This window comes from Pangasianodon hypophthalmus, chromosome 2 (assembly GCF_027358585.1).
Source record: "Pangasianodon hypophthalmus isolate fPanHyp1 chromosome 2, fPanHyp1.pri, whole genome shotgun sequence".
Classification (NCBI taxonomy): domain Eukaryota; kingdom Metazoa; phylum Chordata; class Actinopteri; order Siluriformes; family Pangasiidae; genus Pangasianodon; species Pangasianodon hypophthalmus.
This window is the reverse complement of record NC_069711.1, coordinates 6,780,315-6,801,234: the sequence shown is the minus strand read 5'-3', so window position 1 is coordinate 6,801,234 and position 20,920 is coordinate 6,780,315. Positions and strand designations below refer to the sequence as shown.

The following is a 20,920-nucleotide window of genomic DNA, read 5'->3' as shown; positions in this document are numbered from 1 at the left end:
CAAGTATAGTGCTTCTCTGTAAAAGCAGATTTAATGGTTAATAATTGTTTAATAACAGTTTGGGAGCGGGAGGATGCTGATTCTGGAAGAGTCCGAGTCCTCGCCCTCAGCATCAGGCTTCACCCTGTAAATTCTTGTTCACTATCGCCTGTTTCTTGTTTAAGGGCTTATTAACTCTTATCCAGAGTGACTTGGAGATAATGTCATATCCCTGGTTTGCTTCTTATCTTGCTGTCGTATAGGAGATTGGAAATTTTCCATCATTCTGAGTTTCCTAATTTGCGGTATTTTCTCCACAAGTAAAGACAGGTCAAAGACAAATGGATCATTCCGCCGGGATACTATTAAGTCTAGCAATTCCTAAAAGCTGCTGCTTTCATCATAACGACTGTCCTGTGCCTCATCCCAGGGCTCCTATTCCACAGTGCATTCATACTCAATATTCCATACACCTTTAATAAATGTAGTACTGTTTGCATTTTCTCTATATGACTTATGTAAGGAGTAAAACACACTGGGGGTGTGCTTTTGTGTGAAGCAGCCTGATGCAAAGTAGAAGGCTGTTACCATCCCATAGTTGATTATTTTCCTATAATAACATGTCCCAAAATGTTTTATTCTTCTTATGACACATCATACTGTTTATCGGTTTATAGTTATTTAATGTTGTGGAATGTTAGCACTTACATTCAGCTTTAAATTCTCCCTCATTCCCTCTCTCTCTCTCTCTCTCTCTCTCTCTCTCTCTCTCTCTTAAAGCTAATAATAAGGGGAAAAAAATTGCAGCTTGTTACATAACTGAGAAAATGTGCAAAGCACAAATTCACCTGTTCTGAAGATTCTCCCCTGGTGGGAAATATAAAGGAACAGCTTTACCTTAAAATACTGGCTTTTTTTTTTTTTTTTTAAATCTGCTTATGTGAGCATCCACAATAAAAGTCCCTGTTACTATTAAAAGAATAATGTATTAGAGCGAGCTGATTTGATTTGCCTTGATTTGTACTACATCACGACTGTAAAATAGAAAATTAATCAACACCTTTTGACCAATGAGATTTGAGAATTTAAAAAAAAAAAAAAATGCTGTGGTATAAAATTATTTATAATCACACCCAAAAGAGGGTGTGTTCTGTTTTGAGTCTGGTTCCTCTCAATATTTCTTCCATAAGTTATCTAAGGGACATTTTTCTTGCTGATGTTGCCTCTTACTCATTAGGGATCTAAATGTCTGGAAATGTCTGTTGTTAAAAATCCAAGAATAACATACAGTATATGGATGTCATCCTTACATACATACATACGTACATACAGTGACACAAAATATCATGCTTTGGTGCAACACATAAAACAAAAATGAGGTTTTGTACACATGACTATATAAAGAGCAAATAAATGATATGAGAGTGATGTACAAAACAGTAGCATGATAAATACACACTACATAGATCAGAAGCGGCATCAGGATAACCGCAGCCAAACAGCATAATTGTGCAGAGCTGAGCAGACAGCCTGTGCTTATTGCACGAGATTGCATAAGAGAATCCATTATAGTTGCACGTTGACCTGCCTTGACTGTGCTCCCTGTTCTCCCAACAATTTTTGGAAACATCCGGACCATGGTACTTGCATTACCATATCAGTCTGGACCTGTGTCCTACATATGTAATATGTAAGGAATAAAACATGGCACGCATGCTGTTCTAGATAAATAGGCAACCACAGGGTGGTGTTTTGTAAGTGTTTATTCCTCTTATACCACAACAGTTTGGCAAAAATATGTTTTAAGTTATTATAGAACAATGTCATACTTTTTATCTGTTTATTGTTACATTTAATGTTGCGTAATATTGGCAGAACAAGTTCATTTCTGTTATTATATGTGTTAAAATGACCAACATTTCTTCACCAGGCTCGTTTATTATCTCCCTTTTGAGGCTAATAAAACAAAATATGCACCTTGTCATGTTCCAGATAAACTGCATGGCACAAAATCCTTTGTCCTCAAGATCTTCCACTTGGAGGGAAACTTAAAGGATTAGTTTTACCTCAGCGCTCTGGTATAAATGTTAAATAAATATCCTCCTTACAGAAAGCTGATCCATGTTCAGAACATTTTTTCTTTGTTAAATAACACCACAAACATCTATTTATTGTTAGCCTTAAATTATGTGAGCATCCACCATACATCATGTTCTAAATGTCATATTTCAATTTTTTTCTCATCAAGTCATTTAAATTCCTTGCACAGTTTGTAATTGAACATCTGCTTGTAACTGGCGACCGAATCTCTTGTGTACTCGTGAGAGAACATCATGTCAGATTAGAAAATGAGGGAGAACCCGTCGCCCGAACGCACACTCATACACACACCTTCATCGCCACCCAAACATTCTCTCACCATGAGAGGATTCATTTACACACAGATGTTTATGTGGCCTGCTTGTTTTTTTTGTGTTTTTTTTTTTTTTTTTTCTTGTTGTCCTCTTTCACCAGGGAAATTTGGAATGCTTAGTCTTTGGAATGTCATTTGAAAGAGAGTATTTTCTGTTCAGTGAAGGGCTGGAGCATGCCCTAAAGCTACTAGTTTCCTTCTAACATACCTTCTGTTTCTAAAACACCCCACCACATTGCACTTTAAAAAAAAAAAAAAAACAAACTAAAAGGCTGTTTGACCATCAGAGTGTAATTTGATATGGCATGTTGCAAGGCTGTGCTACAGAAGATCCATATATATGGATTTTTCTCTGGAGTCAATTGGTCAATCACAACGGTGGACAGCGCATCGACCACCACTAATGTTATGTTTACTGACTTACACAATTGATATCCGGCATTAATTAAGGGCAGGCAAGACCAACACATTTGTTAGGTCAGTTTTTAGGACGTTCAACAGGGAAACATGACTTCTGAAAATGAAAATCTGCGTATTAACCAGGAGCTTTGTAAATCTTCCAAAAATAATAGAAAAATAACCAGGTTAAAAAGTTAATCCAATGAACAAGAGATGTAAAAATGTTTCCCCAGATTAGGTAAATGTGCACCTTAGTAACCATGCGAAAGGAGTGGGATTAGATTTATTTTAAGGGAGCCTGGGGTTGATATCATTTTTCAAAGGAAGAACCGTCCAGCGCAGCACCGGTAATCCATCTTGGTCCCTGTGCACATTTCAGGCAGCACGTATGTGTTGTTTTTAATTCCTAGAAGAATTCCCACACAGAGGAAGTGAGAGAAAAGGAAGAGATCATTATCAGTGGGAGATATGAGAGTCTTTTCTCTCTCTCTCTCTCTCTCTCTCTCTCTCTCTTTTAATTACAAGCACTTTTCCCCTGCTTTCTGCAACTGGGAAAAGACGTAAGCTAAATGAGAAGGCTTAATAGAGATTGCCACCTGTAATGAACTGCATGCACTGTTCAATTCAGCTACTACCACTGTCTATTTTAATACATCATCTGTATAATGATCTATTTTTAGTTGTTTTTTTATTTATTTTGCCTTTTTGCATTATTAGCAACAGGGCTGTTTTGTTCAATATGAAGAAAGTATAAGAGAAAGCATAATGAATTACCTTAGCATTTCAGACCTTTATTAAAGGCATGTATTTCATGCACAAATATCTACAACCAATTTGGTGAAGCACATCACATTATTCTCCTCTGAAGACCTTTTGGATTTTATATCAAGTCAAGAATTGAATTGTGGAGTGGTCTGAGTCAGGAGTTCACATGCTAAATATGTGCACTGAATTACTGAACAGCACAGAATGTGTTAAGGAAATTAGCTCTGGGAAAGTGTCAGGTCAGTATGCACTTCCATCCAAGAGCAGGGGGGAAAAATAAAATAAAAATTTGGTGCAATGGAATTTATGGAGCAGATTTATCTTTCTCTTTGACACAGCTAATCCTCTTCTTTCATAATAGGTGTTTGGTGAAGGCACACTTGTTTTTTAAAAAGGAGTAATTCTAGATGAGTATTTCGAACTCCCAGGTCTGGCTCATTGCCCTCAGTTTTTTTATTACTGCTCTACTTAGTATGATTTTTGTATAACCATGGAAACCCATAATACCAAAGAAAACTTTGAGACATGGGTCGATACAGAGTGCATGAAATGTCATAAATGTCATTTTAATTTTGTCCTGCAATGCTTTGCCCACACACACATATACATACACACACACACACACACACACACGCATACAAGTGTACACCAACAAGTGGTTATATACCTGTAAGAACCTTTTTTTTTTTTTAGGGCATCCAATCTAGTGAAACTACTCTTACTTGTAACAAATCATTACATTCTCAGCTGTACTGTGAATGTCCAGGCATTTATCATCAATAATTTCTAATCATTACTTCTAGCAAAAGACCTTCAGGCTCTTTAGATGCATGTGAAGTAGGACTTTGCCAAAATGGCACTTTATGTATCGATATCTTTTTAGTGCTCAAGTATCTGTATTTGTATTCGGATTTAAACGTGAAGCGGTGGTGACCTGCTTTTTTTTTTTTTTTTTTTTTGACTAAATATACACCTATGCCACTGGAAATATTTTCAAATAAAACCCAGAGGTAGAAATGCCAGCACAGTCAACATGGACTGTGTATTCTGGCTCTGACAGTTCCTCAACCTCAGCTACATCACACGAGTTCCTAATTGGTCTCTAATACTAGAGATAGGACTGTTTTGTAATCCCACTCATGCAGTTATTATTTTTGTTTGTACCTTTAAGCAATATTTTCAACATATTTTGTTGGTTGTATTTCCCAAAATATAAACAAACTAGTAGCATAATTTAAACCATCTCAATCCTGATAAGGCAGTTACTAAGGCTACGTTTACACGACAACGATGTAGTCAAAAACGGAAAAGTTTTTCTCTTGCCTTTTCAAAATGTTTCATGTATACACGACAACATTTTCAAAACGATTCGCGTTTACACATATCCGTGATAACGGCCAAAAACGCTGTATTACGTATGCCAGGCCAGTAGTTGGCGCTGTCACCTTGTTAGTTGGTTGTAATATTGGTGTAAGTAAATAAATAATAAGTAAATCCACACTTTGCTGAAGAAGCGTTAGCAAACTCTTGAGCAGCAACAACACTACCGTGTCCTCCGACATTGTTGTGTATGTTTGTTCGCGCTTGCCTTTAGAATAGACACGTACTGCGCATGTCTACATACCTAAAACGTACTACGCACGCGCATGACGTCACCGTTTTCAAAGATTCCCGTATTGGGTGTTTACATGGAGACGATAACGGCGGCGTTTTCAAAAACTTGAACTTTGAAACCCGTTTTGAAAAATATGCGTTTTCAGTCCCCAAAACGCTGTTGTCGTGTAAACGAACACGCAAAACGCATAAAAAGTTTCCCGTTTTTGGCTGAAAACGTGGTCATGTAAACGGCCCCTAAGTTACTAAATGTAGCTGTTTAAGCGCACTGCCACTGGTGGTTGTATCATTACCTACTGCTAGCCTCTAATTCATATAGCCACTGCTGTGGATTCACTGTTTTCTAACAAACCACTTTCTGCTGACACGCACAGAAAATCCAGATACATTATTCAATTACAGAATTAAAAATTCCCGTCACCCAGTCATATACACTCTATTCAAGTCCAAAATTAAAATTTTCTCTAACAAGTTAGATACTACTTTACTCCAGTTCCAAAGAGCAAATTTCCACTTCCATGCAGAACTCAAGGCAGCTGATACTGAGCGCTTGTGGCAAATAGTCACTGTACAATCGCATGGTTGTACAAACAATGGCAAAACAGTCAACTCTTAAAAGTTTCTTGCTCAAAGCAATTCTGATCAGCTTAATCGAGACAGTGAGGAGCATGTTGAGGTCACAGAGACATATGATCCTGTAGACTAATGATCTTGCTGCACTGAAGCAGAAATGTCATACATTTGAAAATACGCATTCCAAGGTAACATTTGGGTGCTTCGTTAAATACATTTCAACCTAATTAAAAGATAAATAAAATGTTATTAGCAGCCGTGCCGTAAAGTAATATTTTTCGTTTTTCATCTTTTGTTGTGTTCATAGGCCTGTTGATTATTTTATATAAAAATTTTGACTGTATGCAAAAAATGTTAATTAAACTCAAATTGTACTTGATGGTGTCATTTTTTCACAGCAGGAGTAATTAACATACGACCGGAATTATACTCATTTGTCCAGTAAACTGCGTCGTTCCCAGACACTGTGACCGGCACCAAAAATTCCTAGTGGAAACTCTGCTTTAGAACACATTGTGAGCTCATTCCGACTAATATATTCATATTTGATTACATCCCTAATGTAAGGTGAACAATCTCTGACTGAGAAAATGTAACCTAAACTGGCAGAAAACCTGAAAAAAATTATTTTAGAAATAAGGCAGAGGCACTTAATCGCTTGTGCTTTGTCAAATAGTGTTGTCATTGAATTCCTAAACAATATTTGTTGATATGAAGTATTTAAGTCTGATATATACTGGTGAATTTAATTCACAGAGGATGTCTTTGAAGGATAAGTTACCTAAAATACTACCACAGTCACCCAAATAAGCATGGATGGATTCTTTTAGCCAATTAAGTCTATTGAAAAACAGACTCTGACATATTGTTATGTGCTTGTCAGATATGTTATGTAATGAATGTTGGGGTGTTAGAGGCACTGAGACAGGCTGATAAAGACTAAAAAAATCAATATCAATTACCTGGCTATTGGAGAACCGTCAAGAGGGAAACAGGTTTTTCCCATCCTTCTTTTTACAACCAAGTAATTGGGTTTTTTTGGTTATAAAAAGCTAAATAATCCCATGTGGCTATAATTGGGCGGTTAACCTTGAAGTTATAGATAGGCAAAAGCAAAGCAGACCCACAAAAGCATAGCAAACTGTGATTTTCAATAGCTGGTTGGATTATTTACTGAAAACTATCCTGCAGGTGGAAGCCTTGTGAGAGAGACACTCACTGTACTTCTTAGCAGCACTAATCTCTTTCACTTCTGTTTGGAAGAAGAATGACTTTCATTATCTATTTTTATTTAGTTAACCTTTATTTAACGAGTCCCTTCCAAAAGTATTGGAACTGCAAGGCCAGTTCTTTTGTTTTTGCTATACACTGAAGACATTTGGGTTTGAGATCAAAAGATGCATATGAGATAATACATCAGAATTTTAGCTTTCATTTCCTGATATTTACAGCTATATGTGTTAAATAACATAGAATATGGCAGCTTTGGTGGCGTACCACCCAGTATTTGGTGAGCAAAAGTATAAGAACAGATAGTCTTAAAGCATATGGCACCTACGGTGGTAGACCAATACTGGGTGAGCAAAAGTATAAGGAGAGATAGTCTTAAAGCAAGAGTCTTCAATCTTATCCACCAAGGGCTTTCATTACAACCAAACAGGAGCCACACCTGATTCCACTTGTTTAATTAGTCTCCCATCAACTATCAAGTGTTCCTCCAATTTGGCAGTAATGAAAGCCTGCAGCCACACCAGCCCTTTGCGGATAAGATTGAAGGCCCCCGTATTAAAGTAAATTAAGTAAATAACACTTAATGATTGGTTGCATATCCCTTGTTTCCAATGACTGCATCAAGCCAGCAGCCCACTGACATCGCCAAACTGTTGCATTCTACTTTTGTGAAGCTTTTCCAGTCTTGTACTGCAGCTTCTTTCAGTGGTTGTTTGTTATGGGGGGTTTCTCCCTTCAGTCTCCTCTCCAGGAGGTGAAATGCATGCTCAATTGGGTTAAGGTCTGGTGATTAACTTGGCCAGTCTAAAAACTTCCACTGTTTTCCCCTGATGAAGTCCAGTGTTGTGTTGGCAGTGTGTTTTGGGTCATTGTTTTGCTGCATGATGAAGTTCTTCCCAATTAGATTGTGGATGCATATCTCTTTAAATTGGGACACAGACTGTTTCTGTAGACTTCTGAATTCATTCTGCTGCTACCGTCATGTTATATCATCAGTAAATATTAGTAGTTAGTGAGCCTATTCCAGAAGCAGCCATGCAAGCCTAAGCCATGACACTACCTCCACCATGCTTGACTGATGAGCATGTATGTTTCATGAGCAGATCCTTTCTTTCTCCACATTTTGCCCTTTCCATAACTTGGTAGAGGTTAATCTTGGTTCCACAACTGTTGTGACTCCACTCTGTATTTATTTGCGAATTCCAATCTAGCCTTCCGATTCTTACTGCTGACGAGTGGTTTGCATTTTGTGGTATGGCCTCTATATTTCTGCTTTGAAAGTCTTTGAACAGTGATACCTTCACCCTTGCCTTGTGGAGGTTGTCGGTGACTGTTGTTTTTTTTTTTTCATGCGTGTGCGATGGCTCTGATCAATTTTTCCTCTTTCCTCAGATTCAAAATGGCTTGCTTTTCTCCCATAGATAGCTCTCTTGTCTTCATGTTGGTTTATCCTTTTTAACAACAAATGCATCCTTCACAGGCGAAACCCATGGCTCAACCCAAGAGTAAACATTCAAAACTATTAAGTGTTTAAACAGTCAATCTAACAGGGCACACCTGGACAACAAAAGTGAAAAGTAGAATATTTGAAATATATACATGAATTTCAGAGTTTCTTCATATTTGGTATGTCCCCTTATTGCTTTAATGACAATGTGCACTTGAGCTGGCATGGTCCATTTTAGATCAAATCCATCAGAGTGTCGTCTGAACACATGCTTCAGTAGAAGAGATTAGGCATGTGGAAAATATGACCTTTTGTACAAAGCAGTTAACATGGTTAGTAGCACAAATTTGCTTAAATTTAAATAGGGACTTAGAAATAGTGCAGAATCTTGAATATTAAATGTTGTTGTTGTTCTTCTTCTTCTTCTGGCTTCTCCAGTTAGGGGTCACCATAGTGGATCAGTGGTCTGTATATTTGATTTGGTACAGTTTTTATACCAGATGCCCTTCCTGATGCATCTCTCCCCAATTTTATCCGGACTTGGGTCTGGCATTGGGAGTGCACTGTCTTGTGCAACCCTAGTGGCTGGGGTTGGTTCCCTGGCCAGAAATCGAACCCAGGCCACAGCGTTTAGAGCACTGAGGCCTAACCACTAGTCCAAAATTTCAAAATTTATATCTAGTATATCAAGTCTTATACATATATATATATATATATATATATATATATATATATATATATATATATATAATGTGTATATATATATATATATATATAAGATAAGGCATATATATACACCTTAGAACTGCCTTATCTTACAACAGAGTTTACATAAGATCTTTAGGGGCTTTACCCTTCTCAGTTTACTGGAAATATGGTTTAAACCACATGTCACTAGTGTTTTCTTGTTTTTTTTTTAATTAATGTACTCCCCCTAGACACATTTATAAGAATAACCCAGATGCATGTGAATGAGGCAGAGGTGTTGCTAGAATTTATTATGTGGTTTGGCATTACAGAAAAACTGCAGTACCAATGTACTTAGAAACTCCTTAAAAAGTTGGTGTGGATCCATGTGCAGATTATTTTAAGTCAAAATTTAAAATGAGGCAGAACACAAAGACTTAAGCAAACCAAGAACCTAGACTAGGAATGAGACAAGAGTAACAGTCTAGATAAGTTTATTCAACACTTCAGCAACAGAGACACAAGAGGGTATATAACGACAAACCAATCAAGAGTGGAACACAAAACACCTGAATATGATGGAGATACAATGGGCTACTTGCATTCAGTGCTATGATGCATTTCTTTCATACTTGCACCAAGTTATAGACTTTGTGGACAGCCCACTGAATTGCCACTGAATTTTCTGAATTCTTATCTCATTAAATCTTGTCAAAAATAGAGAAGGAAAGTGACTTTTAAGGAAGACGTTTGTGTCAATTTTAGTGATACTCAGAATGTCTTAGCCCCAATTTACAAATATAATCTTAGCCTTGATCTTATCATGATTTCATGATCAATGTTAGTAAGGTACTTGGAGTCCCCTTGAGCTAACCTGTATCTGATAGCTGATCTGTTTTGAATTTCAGATAAGTATGAACTTTGGCACCAAGACCTGCCTGTGTCGGAATTGTGTGTTCACATCACTTGCAGCTAAAGCAGTCGTAGATAACCTCTAGACCTAAGCAGACTATACAGTGTAACCTGTGACAGAGCCCACAAGAAGGTCTAACTAGAACAGTATTCCACTATTTAAGAAAAACAACTATTAAAAGACTTGGGACATAGTATAGTTATAAACATGTGTCTTTATAGTATGAACAAACATGGTAGAAACATTTGTTTCAGCCAACTCCGAGTATTATTGTATTCTTATTTAACACTGCAGCATCAATGGAGATTCCTTAAAGCCCCGTTGGTAATTTGCAAACATAATAATGGTTTTTCATTTGTAATTATATTTATCAGTTCTGCTCGATTCAGCAGCATAGCTACTCAAAACAAAAAACCATCCAAGACCTTAAAGCTTGGATGAATAGAAAAGTCCTTCTTATAAACTCTGAAATATATATATATATATATATATATATATATATATATATATATATTGTTTTCCGTAGCTGACCTGTTTCTGGTTGTTACTACACTAGTGGTATCTTTCTTTTTCAGGACATTCCAAATTGCTGTATGCCCAATGCTTATGCAATGGCTCTGATTGATTTTTCCTTTTATCTTAGCTTCAAAAGGGCTTACTGTCTCCTATAGACAGCTCTCTGGTCTTCATGTTGGTTTATTCTTTTTAACAACAAATGCAGTCTTTACTGCTGAAATCCAGGGCTCAAACCAACAGTAGACATTCAGAGCTATTAATCATTTACACAATCAATCTAACAGGATACACTTGTCAATCACAGTGCAGGATATCATACAAATAAAAATAATAAAAATACAGTGAATGTGTTGCAGATTTCATGCATGAAGCCATCATTGGCAATCATAGCCTAGACATGTATCTTAATGGGTGTAAAATGTATATTTAATCAGAATACTGATTTACAGTCCTTATCTACCACATCATACCATAGTCTAGCCATGGCATTGTAGTATGTAAACACCTAAAAGAACACATATATTTTTATATTTTTATTGTAATTAGACTATGGATCATCAAATTTATCATGAAGACCTTTGCATAAGCCACATCATTATAGATACTCATTTATGAAAAATGCTGTTATTTCAACTCATCTTCTAAGTTGTTGCTGTTTTTTAAATCCAATTTAAAACCATACTTGTTTTTTGATTATTCATAGTCCCTTTAACTTCATCTCATTTTTCATCTTTAATCATTTAGGACTGTATTCAGTCCTTCAAAAGTTTGGTCAATATTTATATGGGAAAATGTCTCAATATCCAGAATTTCTGGATGATCCATTCAGATTATTAACTACCCACGTGCAGTTCATGCGTATGAGCTCTTGGGCCAGGGGTTTCACTTGTGTCCAGACCACCACCTTCAAAGAAAAGGATATTCTTTAAGCCTGAAAACCAATCAGATTGCATTTTTCCATTTAAGTAGGCTAAGGTGGAGTTCTTAAATGTATTGTAATAATTAATGTGCCATATCAAAATTGGCTCTCAACATACGTTTTGTATGTGCAAAAAAAAAAATGTAACCACTGCAGGGATGATTCATATGATTTATTGATTCATAGTCATACTGTATGTACAGTTACCAGCCACTTTAATAGTAACACCTGTACACCTGCTGATCTCCTGGGATTTTCACACACATCTGTCTCTAGAATTTATGCAGAATGGTGCGAAAAACAAAAGACATCCAGTGAATGACAGTCCTGCAGTCAGAAATGCTGTGCTGATGAGAGAGGTTGAGGAAATGTACAGCAAGTCAAATAACCACTCTTTACACCTATGGTGAGCAGAAAAGCATCTCAGAATGCATAAAACAGCAGATACTGCGGATACTACAGCAGAAGACCACATTGGGTTCCAGTCCTTTCAGTCAAGAACAGAAGTCTGAGGCTACAGCGGTCACAGACTCACCAAAACTAGACAGTTTAAGATTGGACAAAGATGAGGCGACGTCGACATAGCCTTCTGATGCCATTCCACACCTCTTTTTAGTGTAATTACATTGCCAAATATGTGTTTACAATCTTACAGTGTGGTTTACAATGTATCAGACAGTGGAGCTAAACTAGTAGTCCTCACTTGAACTAATATTGCATGCAACAAACTTCCCCCCAACACATGTAACTATCTCGCAACTGTCCGAGTAGTGTGTAAGTTTGTAGCTACGTCCGAGCTCCAAATAACGATGTGAGCAATTTAGATATGACTTCCTCACTACCTGCGTTTAATTCAACCCTGCTTATGGCACACAAAAAATGGAATATTTTAGACACAGAAGAGTGCTGTATAAATAAAGATTTTTAAAGGTCTTTCATTTTATTGTAATTAGAAACAACACCTGCATTACATTAGAAACAGAATTAAAAAAGAAAAAAAAGAGAGTGCACAATCTTAAATACCATATGCATTTGTACAGCATGCACTCTTGTACTTCACACCCTTGCCCATCATAAATGGATTTAGTGTACTTCCGTGCATATTCTCGAGAAGATCAGGTGCTTATAGCAAGAGGTATTCAGAGACCATGTGCAGTTAGCTACAGCGTGGAGGCAACAAATTTAACACACCAGAGCACAATCTTAATTATTTTTGTAAAATTGAGGTACACTACATATTGCCCTCTTGATCATGCCTGAGTTACCTTCATGATCAGATTTTAAACCTGATTTCCATCATGGTGTGTTTTTTTGCCCCACTAATGAAGACTTTTAGCAGCAAAGACCCCAATCTTAAGATGACTAGCAGGTGCATAATGAATGTAGCGTGCAAGTTCTGCTAATGATGACATCCGCTGTCATGTTTACTAATGATCTCATCATAGATATCAGACAGTGTGATCAAATTAGCATACACATGCACGCTCCGAATTGCTGTTTTAGGCAGAAATCATATTAATGTATGTCAGTTTTGAATTGGATATGCTTTTATAGGTAATATTTAAGTGGCAAAAAAAAGGCAGGCATGAGAGCTTTCCAAAGTTTGTAAATGATACAACCCCTCAGGGAAACCCCCTTTCCAAAGATATGGGGCTGACGATAGTTTTATTATTTCACTCACTATCTAATTTTAGGAAGCTAGCCATCAGATACAAATTACCATTTACTCATTTCATATCGGGGGCCATAATAGCTGAGCAGTTAAGGGTCTGTGCCAGAGTTCCTACCAGGAGCCTGCTCACTTATAAGTTGTTTTGGATCAATGAAAGTAAATGGAAATTTTTTGCTTGGGATAAAATTCAGCCTTTAAAAATTTAGTCAAAGAAACTGAATGGGCAATTACAGGAATAGCCTCCTTTGGCTTCTGCAATTTTCACCTCACAGCAGGGAAGTTTCTTCTGACACCACACTAATTTTTGGGTCACCAAAAAAGAAGAGAATCACTATTTGGGTTTTTTTCTTTTTTTTTGTCACGCTGCACGCCATGTTTAGGGCTCTACTAATATATGTTATACATGTGCCCGTTAGCCAGCATAATCCAGACATGGCAGACATGGTAGGAAGAGTGGTACTTGGGGTCATTGTGTTAGTGTGGAAGAAGATGCATTAATAATTCACCAATTCAATATAGACCTGGCCAAGGATATGTGTGTGTGCCTCTGTGAGACAGTAGAGCTCTCCGGGCCTCATACTGATGAATGGAAAAATCTGACTCCATAGCATGTCTTTCCCCAGATGTCTATGTTTGAGCAGAATACTTACACACTTTGCTTTTTAATAATTGATTATTCCATCATGAAACATTCTATGAAGTAAATTATATATTATAATACACATAATACATATATATATATATATATATATATATATATATATATATATTATGTTCAGTCTATTTTAAGCAAGTAATCAAGTAAGGAGTAAAACATGATGGGGCATGCTGTTATAGAAGAAAAAAAAAAAAGTTGATTTTTTTCCATTATACAGCAGTTAGTTCCGGTCCACTAATTTAATTGGTTGAGCAGTGTTCCAAGAGCGCCTGTATTTCCTATAACTGCACTAGGACGTTTTACTGCATATATCACTCCGCTCGTCTGTGATCGCCACGTAAAATTCCACTTCCTAGTTCAAAACGGTTGCTACAGTAGTGTTAGTGACATCATCAGTGGACATGGCCAAAGCTACTTTTCAGGATTATAACTTTTGGCTTGAAATATGAAAGCTCATCATTTGAAGGAAAGAAGAAGGGAGGCCAATGTTCCCGGAAGCACCTTTAATGGGAATGTACAAATCAGTGTGAGCTAGCTAGCCAGCTAGCCAACATGCTATAAAACGTGGCTTCTTCGGGATCTGTTTCCACTAGCGGATTAAAATTAATCAGAACATTTGGCCATATTGTGTCTGAAATGTCACTTACTTGATATTAATATTAATATTGGTATTAAAAGCACTATGGCACACGTGATCGTGCAGTTATACTGAATGTCAGCACAGCTGTGATTCCATAGATAGTCACAGCCATGCCAATATTCAGTATAACTGCACAATTGCAAGTGTGATACTGCGTAAATAACAGCATGTCCCAATGTGTTTCATTCTTATTATAGCACATTTGTCATTAATTACAACTTCTAATTTATTACATTTTTTATGTCATACCTTGAAGTGTTTATAATTACATTTAACATTGTCCGCGAAACAAATTCATTTTTTACCATTTATGTTACGGCAGTTATAAACAGTCATTCCATTACTAATCTCTCTCTTTTTTTTTTGCTCTTGAATTTAATAAGCCAAAAATAAAGGAAAGTGCAAATTCCTCTGACCTGATGACTTTCCCATGGTGGAAAACTTACTGACTGTAACAAAGCGTTGAGCCCTTGAGACTTCTCCTTGCAGAAACTTTCACCCTATCAACCAGTATATGTCGTTTTTAGAAAACACTTTTCCATTTATAATTGCAATTAGATTATGCAGAGTGTCCGCCGTACAAGTCCCTGTGAATGTGCTGTTACTACAGAAATGATTAGAAGCGTATTATAACGAACACGTTCATATAAACCTGTGATTTGAATTACAGCCTGCATTACTGTACTGCTATAGAAAATAAATCAACAGCTTTGGACCAATCAGAACTGGGTATTCAACAGTGCTGTTATATAAGGTGAAAACATGAATTGTGTAATTGTTGTGTAATTGCAACTGGATCACTAATACATACATTGCAAAGTAGCAAACAGTGCATAAAGGTTCAATTTAGCTATTTTTCAGAAAGACAGTGGCTCTATGAAGAAAAGAGAGAACAAACACACATTTCATAGCTTTACTGTAGCAGCTGTGAAAGAAGGAGAGCGGAACGAAAACCGGGTCATTGCATGATCTAGATAAGACAATGCTGGTGCTTCCTTTTTTTTGTTTGTCTCCAGAGGTGACACTATATAAGAGGGAAAAGAGCTTCAGCATCCTGAATAATTACATTTATGTTTACATTTACAGCATTTGGCAGATGCCCTTATTCAGGGTGACTTACAGGAGTGCTTTGTAGCCTCCATCAAAAATATATCCTCATGCTAGTACATGTAGGTCAGGATCTAAGAATACTATTCCAAGAGAATAATCATGAACACTTCGTACAGTACAGTTGTTTCATAATATGTTATGATGTTTTTGAGTAGGGTGGCAGGGTGGCACAGTGGGTAGCATTGCTGCCTCACAGCTCCAGGGTACCCAATTCAATCCTGAGCTCAGGTTACTGTCTGTGTGGAGTTTCCTGCGTTCTCCTTTTGTGTGTGGGTTTCATCTGGGTTCTCCAGTTTCCTCCCACTGTCCAAAACATGCAGCTAGGCATACTGGCTATGGTAAATAGCCCCTAGGTGTTAATGAGTGTGTGAATGTGTGTGTGCACGGTGCACGGAGGTGGACTGGTGTCCCATTCAGAGTGAATTCTCCTACCCAGTGCTCCCAGGTTAGGCTCTGGATCCACCGTGATCCCTAACCAGGATAAAGTGGTTACTGAATATGAGTAAATTATTTCATGTTTTTGAGTCAAGCCTTTTGAGAAAGTGTTACACCTTGTTTACAAATTCAAAGTACAGACTTTTTTCTTTGTCTTTGTGCAGGATCCAATTTTGACCACATGATATACTGATGTCCTTAAATCACAAACTGTATTGATTCAGACTAATTTTGCTATCAGCCCCCATTCACACATGACTCTACATGATTCTAAGTATTGGTATCTAAACTACTATTTAAATATAGATAAACATAAAACTTGGAAAATAAACAATAATAGACAAACTGATTTCCAATTATGTCATGGGCTTTAGGACAGATGTCAGTATATGCATTGTAATGCAGCCAGTAAAGTCTAAAAAATGTAATGTAAATTGTGTGATGCTTTATTTTTCAAACCTTTAAACTGGAGCATATTAAAATGATCATCAGTACATTAATACAGATTGAATAAATAGTTTTGATTGGCAGTTGTACTTCTTCTATAGGTATTAAAGACAAGTTATTACTGTTAGAGCTGATGAACCCTGTATCATTCAGCACCATTTCTCACATTACATGAGATCATTAAAATCGTCATTAAAATAATTTCGAAGTTTTTAAATACTATGCACTGTTCCCTGAGAGAAAGGTCTTAAACCCATTTTGCACTTGTGTGCCTGTGTGTGACAAATGGTAAGTATTCTAGCAAAGTCTCATTGGATTGGAGGAACACTCTATACATCGAGACAGCTACGTCTTTTATCTTTCACTGTGCCACAGTGTTATTGAGTTTTGTTATAAGGATCCAGGTTCAGAGTTTATTAGACACAAGACACAAGCTCTAAACTTACAGAGTATTGGTAATATTTTTACAGAGGTCTGTCAAAGTTAGAGATGATACTGATAAACACTAAAAGGTAACATAATGCCTGTGTAGTAGGGATTTACTGAAATGGCAAAATTAGTGCTCAGAATATTCCTATCTGTTTTCGTACCCGTATTTAAACCGGAAGTGGGCGTGGTCTGTACCGCCCAGGGCTTCTACTAGAAGAGTAAGACTGAAAAACAAGACTGCTGGAAAAAGACATCATTTCTATTCACAATTTATAAGAACAAATAGCAATTTGTAGAACATAACTATATTCAGCTCCTGAACCAGACCCCCTCAGTCTTACGTGACTGAGTAAGCAAGCTGACTGTTTCAAAACAACCATGTTGTTCCCTAATAAAGAAATTGTTATTTAGGTTACAGTTGACAACAATAGCCATCTAATAAATTTTGATTAGATATACGTTAGTTTTCGGGTTTGTTACATTCCACACGCTATCAGAATCAACTGTAAAACTCGGATGCACTTACAGTGCTGCTGTGAGTCAAAATGGGATGGAGCCTTAAAGCAGCATTTCATTATAATGATTGTATGAGTTTCTGAGAACATCATGGGTTAGAGAATGAAGAAAAACATGTTCAGTGAACGTACAAGTTTTATGATATTTTTAAAATTAATTAAATTATTATTTTTGTAGAGAGTCCAGCAGAAATACTGTATGCTGTCCTGGGCAAAGCATGCAGTCTGTGTGAGCTATATGGAGCAGTGGCTCAGTATATGAAAGCATATTTCAGATTTGTACAGAAATATGGCTGAAATATGGGTTTATTTTGGGGATCAGTAAGGCAGTTCGGCAAAAACCGAGTAGTTCATCAGGTTTATCAGTATCATGTTAATGACCTTGCTATATTTTTTAAGTTCTGTGAGCATTGCTAGGTTCGTGCGGATATGGTATATACTGCAAATCAGAAATGTGCATCACTGTCCCTGAATCTGGTGATCTTTCTAAAAAAAAGTCTTCATTTAGGATGCATTAGCTGTTCGGTCTGAATAATGTATTTGTATTTGGTTGCAAGCCTGCAGTGCATATTACATAACATTACACTTCCAGATTTCCCGGTCAAAGTCACTCGTTTATATACATTAACATCCGAATTAGAGTCCATCACCATGAACATTTATTTCATCACACAGTACAATATTTTACTATGATGTATTATGTGACTGAAAACTTTCCTATTCCAACAAGCTGCCAGTTAAGCTTGTGATTTCAGCTCTCAGGGACAGTATTGCATTTTTTGTGCTTTCTTAAATATTGTTATATTACTTTGTATTCTACTTAATTCCTTAGTATTCTATTTATTTCACATTTATATATTTTAATTGATTTATATTATTTTTATTTTTTCATTTGTATATTTGTTGCATATTTTTTAAAGTTTGTGTGTGTGAAATGCACTATATAAATAAATTTGCCTTGCCTTGTTTATTTCAAAACAACACACATCCTTTTTTAGCTGATTAACTCGTGTATGTAAATAAAATATAACTGAAGCTTCCATTTGCTTCATTTCTTTAACACGACTGTGAGTATATATATATATATATATATATATATATATATATATATATATATATATATATATTTTTTTTTTTAAACTGCAAGACATGTATGTTCCTTACACAGAGTTAAGTGTTGTCAGCTCTTGATGACTAACATCTTATAATGAGTCAAGTACTATATTATACAGTACTGCCCTCTACTGTGAAGTTATGAGCTATCATTTTTATTGCTTTCTTTTTCTCTTCTATTAGCAAAGAGAGATGACATGAAAAATTAAACAGAACTCTTTGTTTTGTAGTTGTGTGTTTACAATTATTATGGATGGTATCTGTTTTTCAGAATGACTGTCCTGGAGAGCGGAAGTCTGCGCATATCCAATGCCATGAAATCAGATGCCGGCCTGTACACGTGTGTGGCACGCAACCAGTTCGGCGTAGCAAGCAGCTCAGGGACGCTGATGGTGAAAGGTTTGATGCATACAAATGATTACAGATACCACTTATAAGATATCTCTCCTCTTTCTCATTATTTTTTTAAGCTGTTTTGCTTGCTACCAGCCCGGTCTTCTGCTTCTCTTATCTGTTAAATATAAATTACTAAATAGAATACTTCCACACTATGATCTCATTATGCGAAACCGCAAATATTCTGCTTCATTAGAAGGAGGTTGTTTGGAAACAACAAACACAGCATGGCTAGCAAATTTTAGCAAATAAGGCAACTGGTTTAATTCCTAATGAGAAGAGAATGGAGTATACAGTCACAACCGCAGCGCGTGGGAGCCTCGGGGACCCCGGATCTGATTCCTGTCTTGTCTCTGCTTCAGAGATTTATTATGCGGCATTAAATATGAATGAAAGTGCTTGGCACCGTCTGTTGTGAATCGGAGGAGGGGAGAAGGATTTTCAGGAAGTAACCATTGCACCGGTTGAAAGAACCTTAATGCCATATAATTATATCCCATAATCTTTAGTCTTATGACATCAGTCACAAATGCTTTCCTGTATTTCTCATTCTTCATGCCCTCACTGTACTTAAAAATTCAGTTACAGAAGAGTACTTCATATATAAACTCTATTTCATAAGTCAAGTATTTTTCACAATTACACAGTTACTCACGTCAAAGCAAGTTCTATTTAAGCTTTGCAAAAATCGATTCTTCTTGCTTTGTACTAACACGAAACATGTAGTCATGGAGTTATTCATTTCGAGTATGACAAGAGGGAAAATGGAGTGTGTGAACGATATTGAATAAAACACAAAGTGGAATGATTACCTTGGCATGCATGTCAGTGTAAGTGATGTAATTCTGGCAGCAATATGTCATCTCTCTTAGTCTCAATGAAAGGTAATTGGTGAGCACTGATTCAGGAAAATAAATTCACTCAATAAAGAGACTAAGAATAAAGAAGTTCACTTAATTAAAGACACTACATTCTGTATTCACTAAATGTACCCAAGTACATTTCAAAATACTTTCAGAATGCAAAAACAAATGATAGCGTGTATCTGTTTACTCAGAGGTTCAATTCGTTTCAGTGTTTTTACACTCCTAGTGACTTTAATTGGCTCTTTTGGACCTAAGATAAGATAAGATAAGATAAGATGAACATGATCAAAATGATCAAAATGCACATTTTTACTGCCAATAAAGGATGAGTGACCTGATAATACAGTTCTTGAAGATGTCTTGTATAAACCGAATAACTGGTCATAGTTATTCATTCTTCTATGTTAGTCTTGGACATTTTACATTGGGTAAAAGAATTTAAAAACAGCTTCGTTATTAACACAGAACCTAAAGGTTAATACACTTCAGGTTTAAATTACTCAAAGCTATAATTAGCTTTGTTCAGTGTACAGATTAAAAGGGCTTATGTTAATAATTGTACACTATGAATGTTCTATTTATGTTAAGATTTATATGTCACCAAATTTCTTCTTGGGATTAATAAAGCACATCCATCCGTCCATCCATCCATCCATCCATCCATCTGTTTATCTATCTTATACCACAGCACTGTTGAATTCTCAAATTGTATTGGTCAGAAGGTGTTGATTAATTTTCTGTAACACCATAGCTCTGACAAGCTGAGTTGTTTGTCCTATTACCTCAAAGAGAGAGAAAGAAAGAGAGACTGACTGTTTATAGCTGCTATAACGTAAGTGATAACAAGAACTAACTCGTTTCATGGCGTTCCGCAACATTCAGTGTAGCTATAAACAGTTAAAAGTAAAATGATGTGTCATTCTTTGGTTAACAAAATAATGTAATTGATGGCAAATTGCTGTGGTGTAAGAGGAATAAAACTTAATCAAATTCACACGACCCGGTTTTTTATTATTATTATTATTATTATTATTTTTCTATAACAGCACACCCTGAAGTACTTTATTCCATACATAGTACTATTCACTTCAACAATATTCACTGTCCTGTTGCAACTAGAATCTTTATATTGTTGCATGTGAACACTGAATATCGTTTCCAGCAATCACAGTCAGTACAGACAT

General features: G+C 36.4%; 1 protein-coding gene across 1 annotated transcript in view; it reads left to right on the top strand.

Moving 5' to 3' along the window:
* The window catches only part of cntn4 (contactin 4), a 158,116-nt gene that overhangs the window by 106,418 nt on the left and 30,778 nt on the right, over window positions 1–20,920 (top strand). Inside the window, exon 12 of the mRNA XM_026918278.3 lies at window positions 18,746–18,873. Coding sequence (XP_026774079.1) covers window positions 18,746–18,873 — 128 coding nt within the window. The remainder of the gene's footprint in view (window positions 1–18,745; window positions 18,874–20,920) is intronic.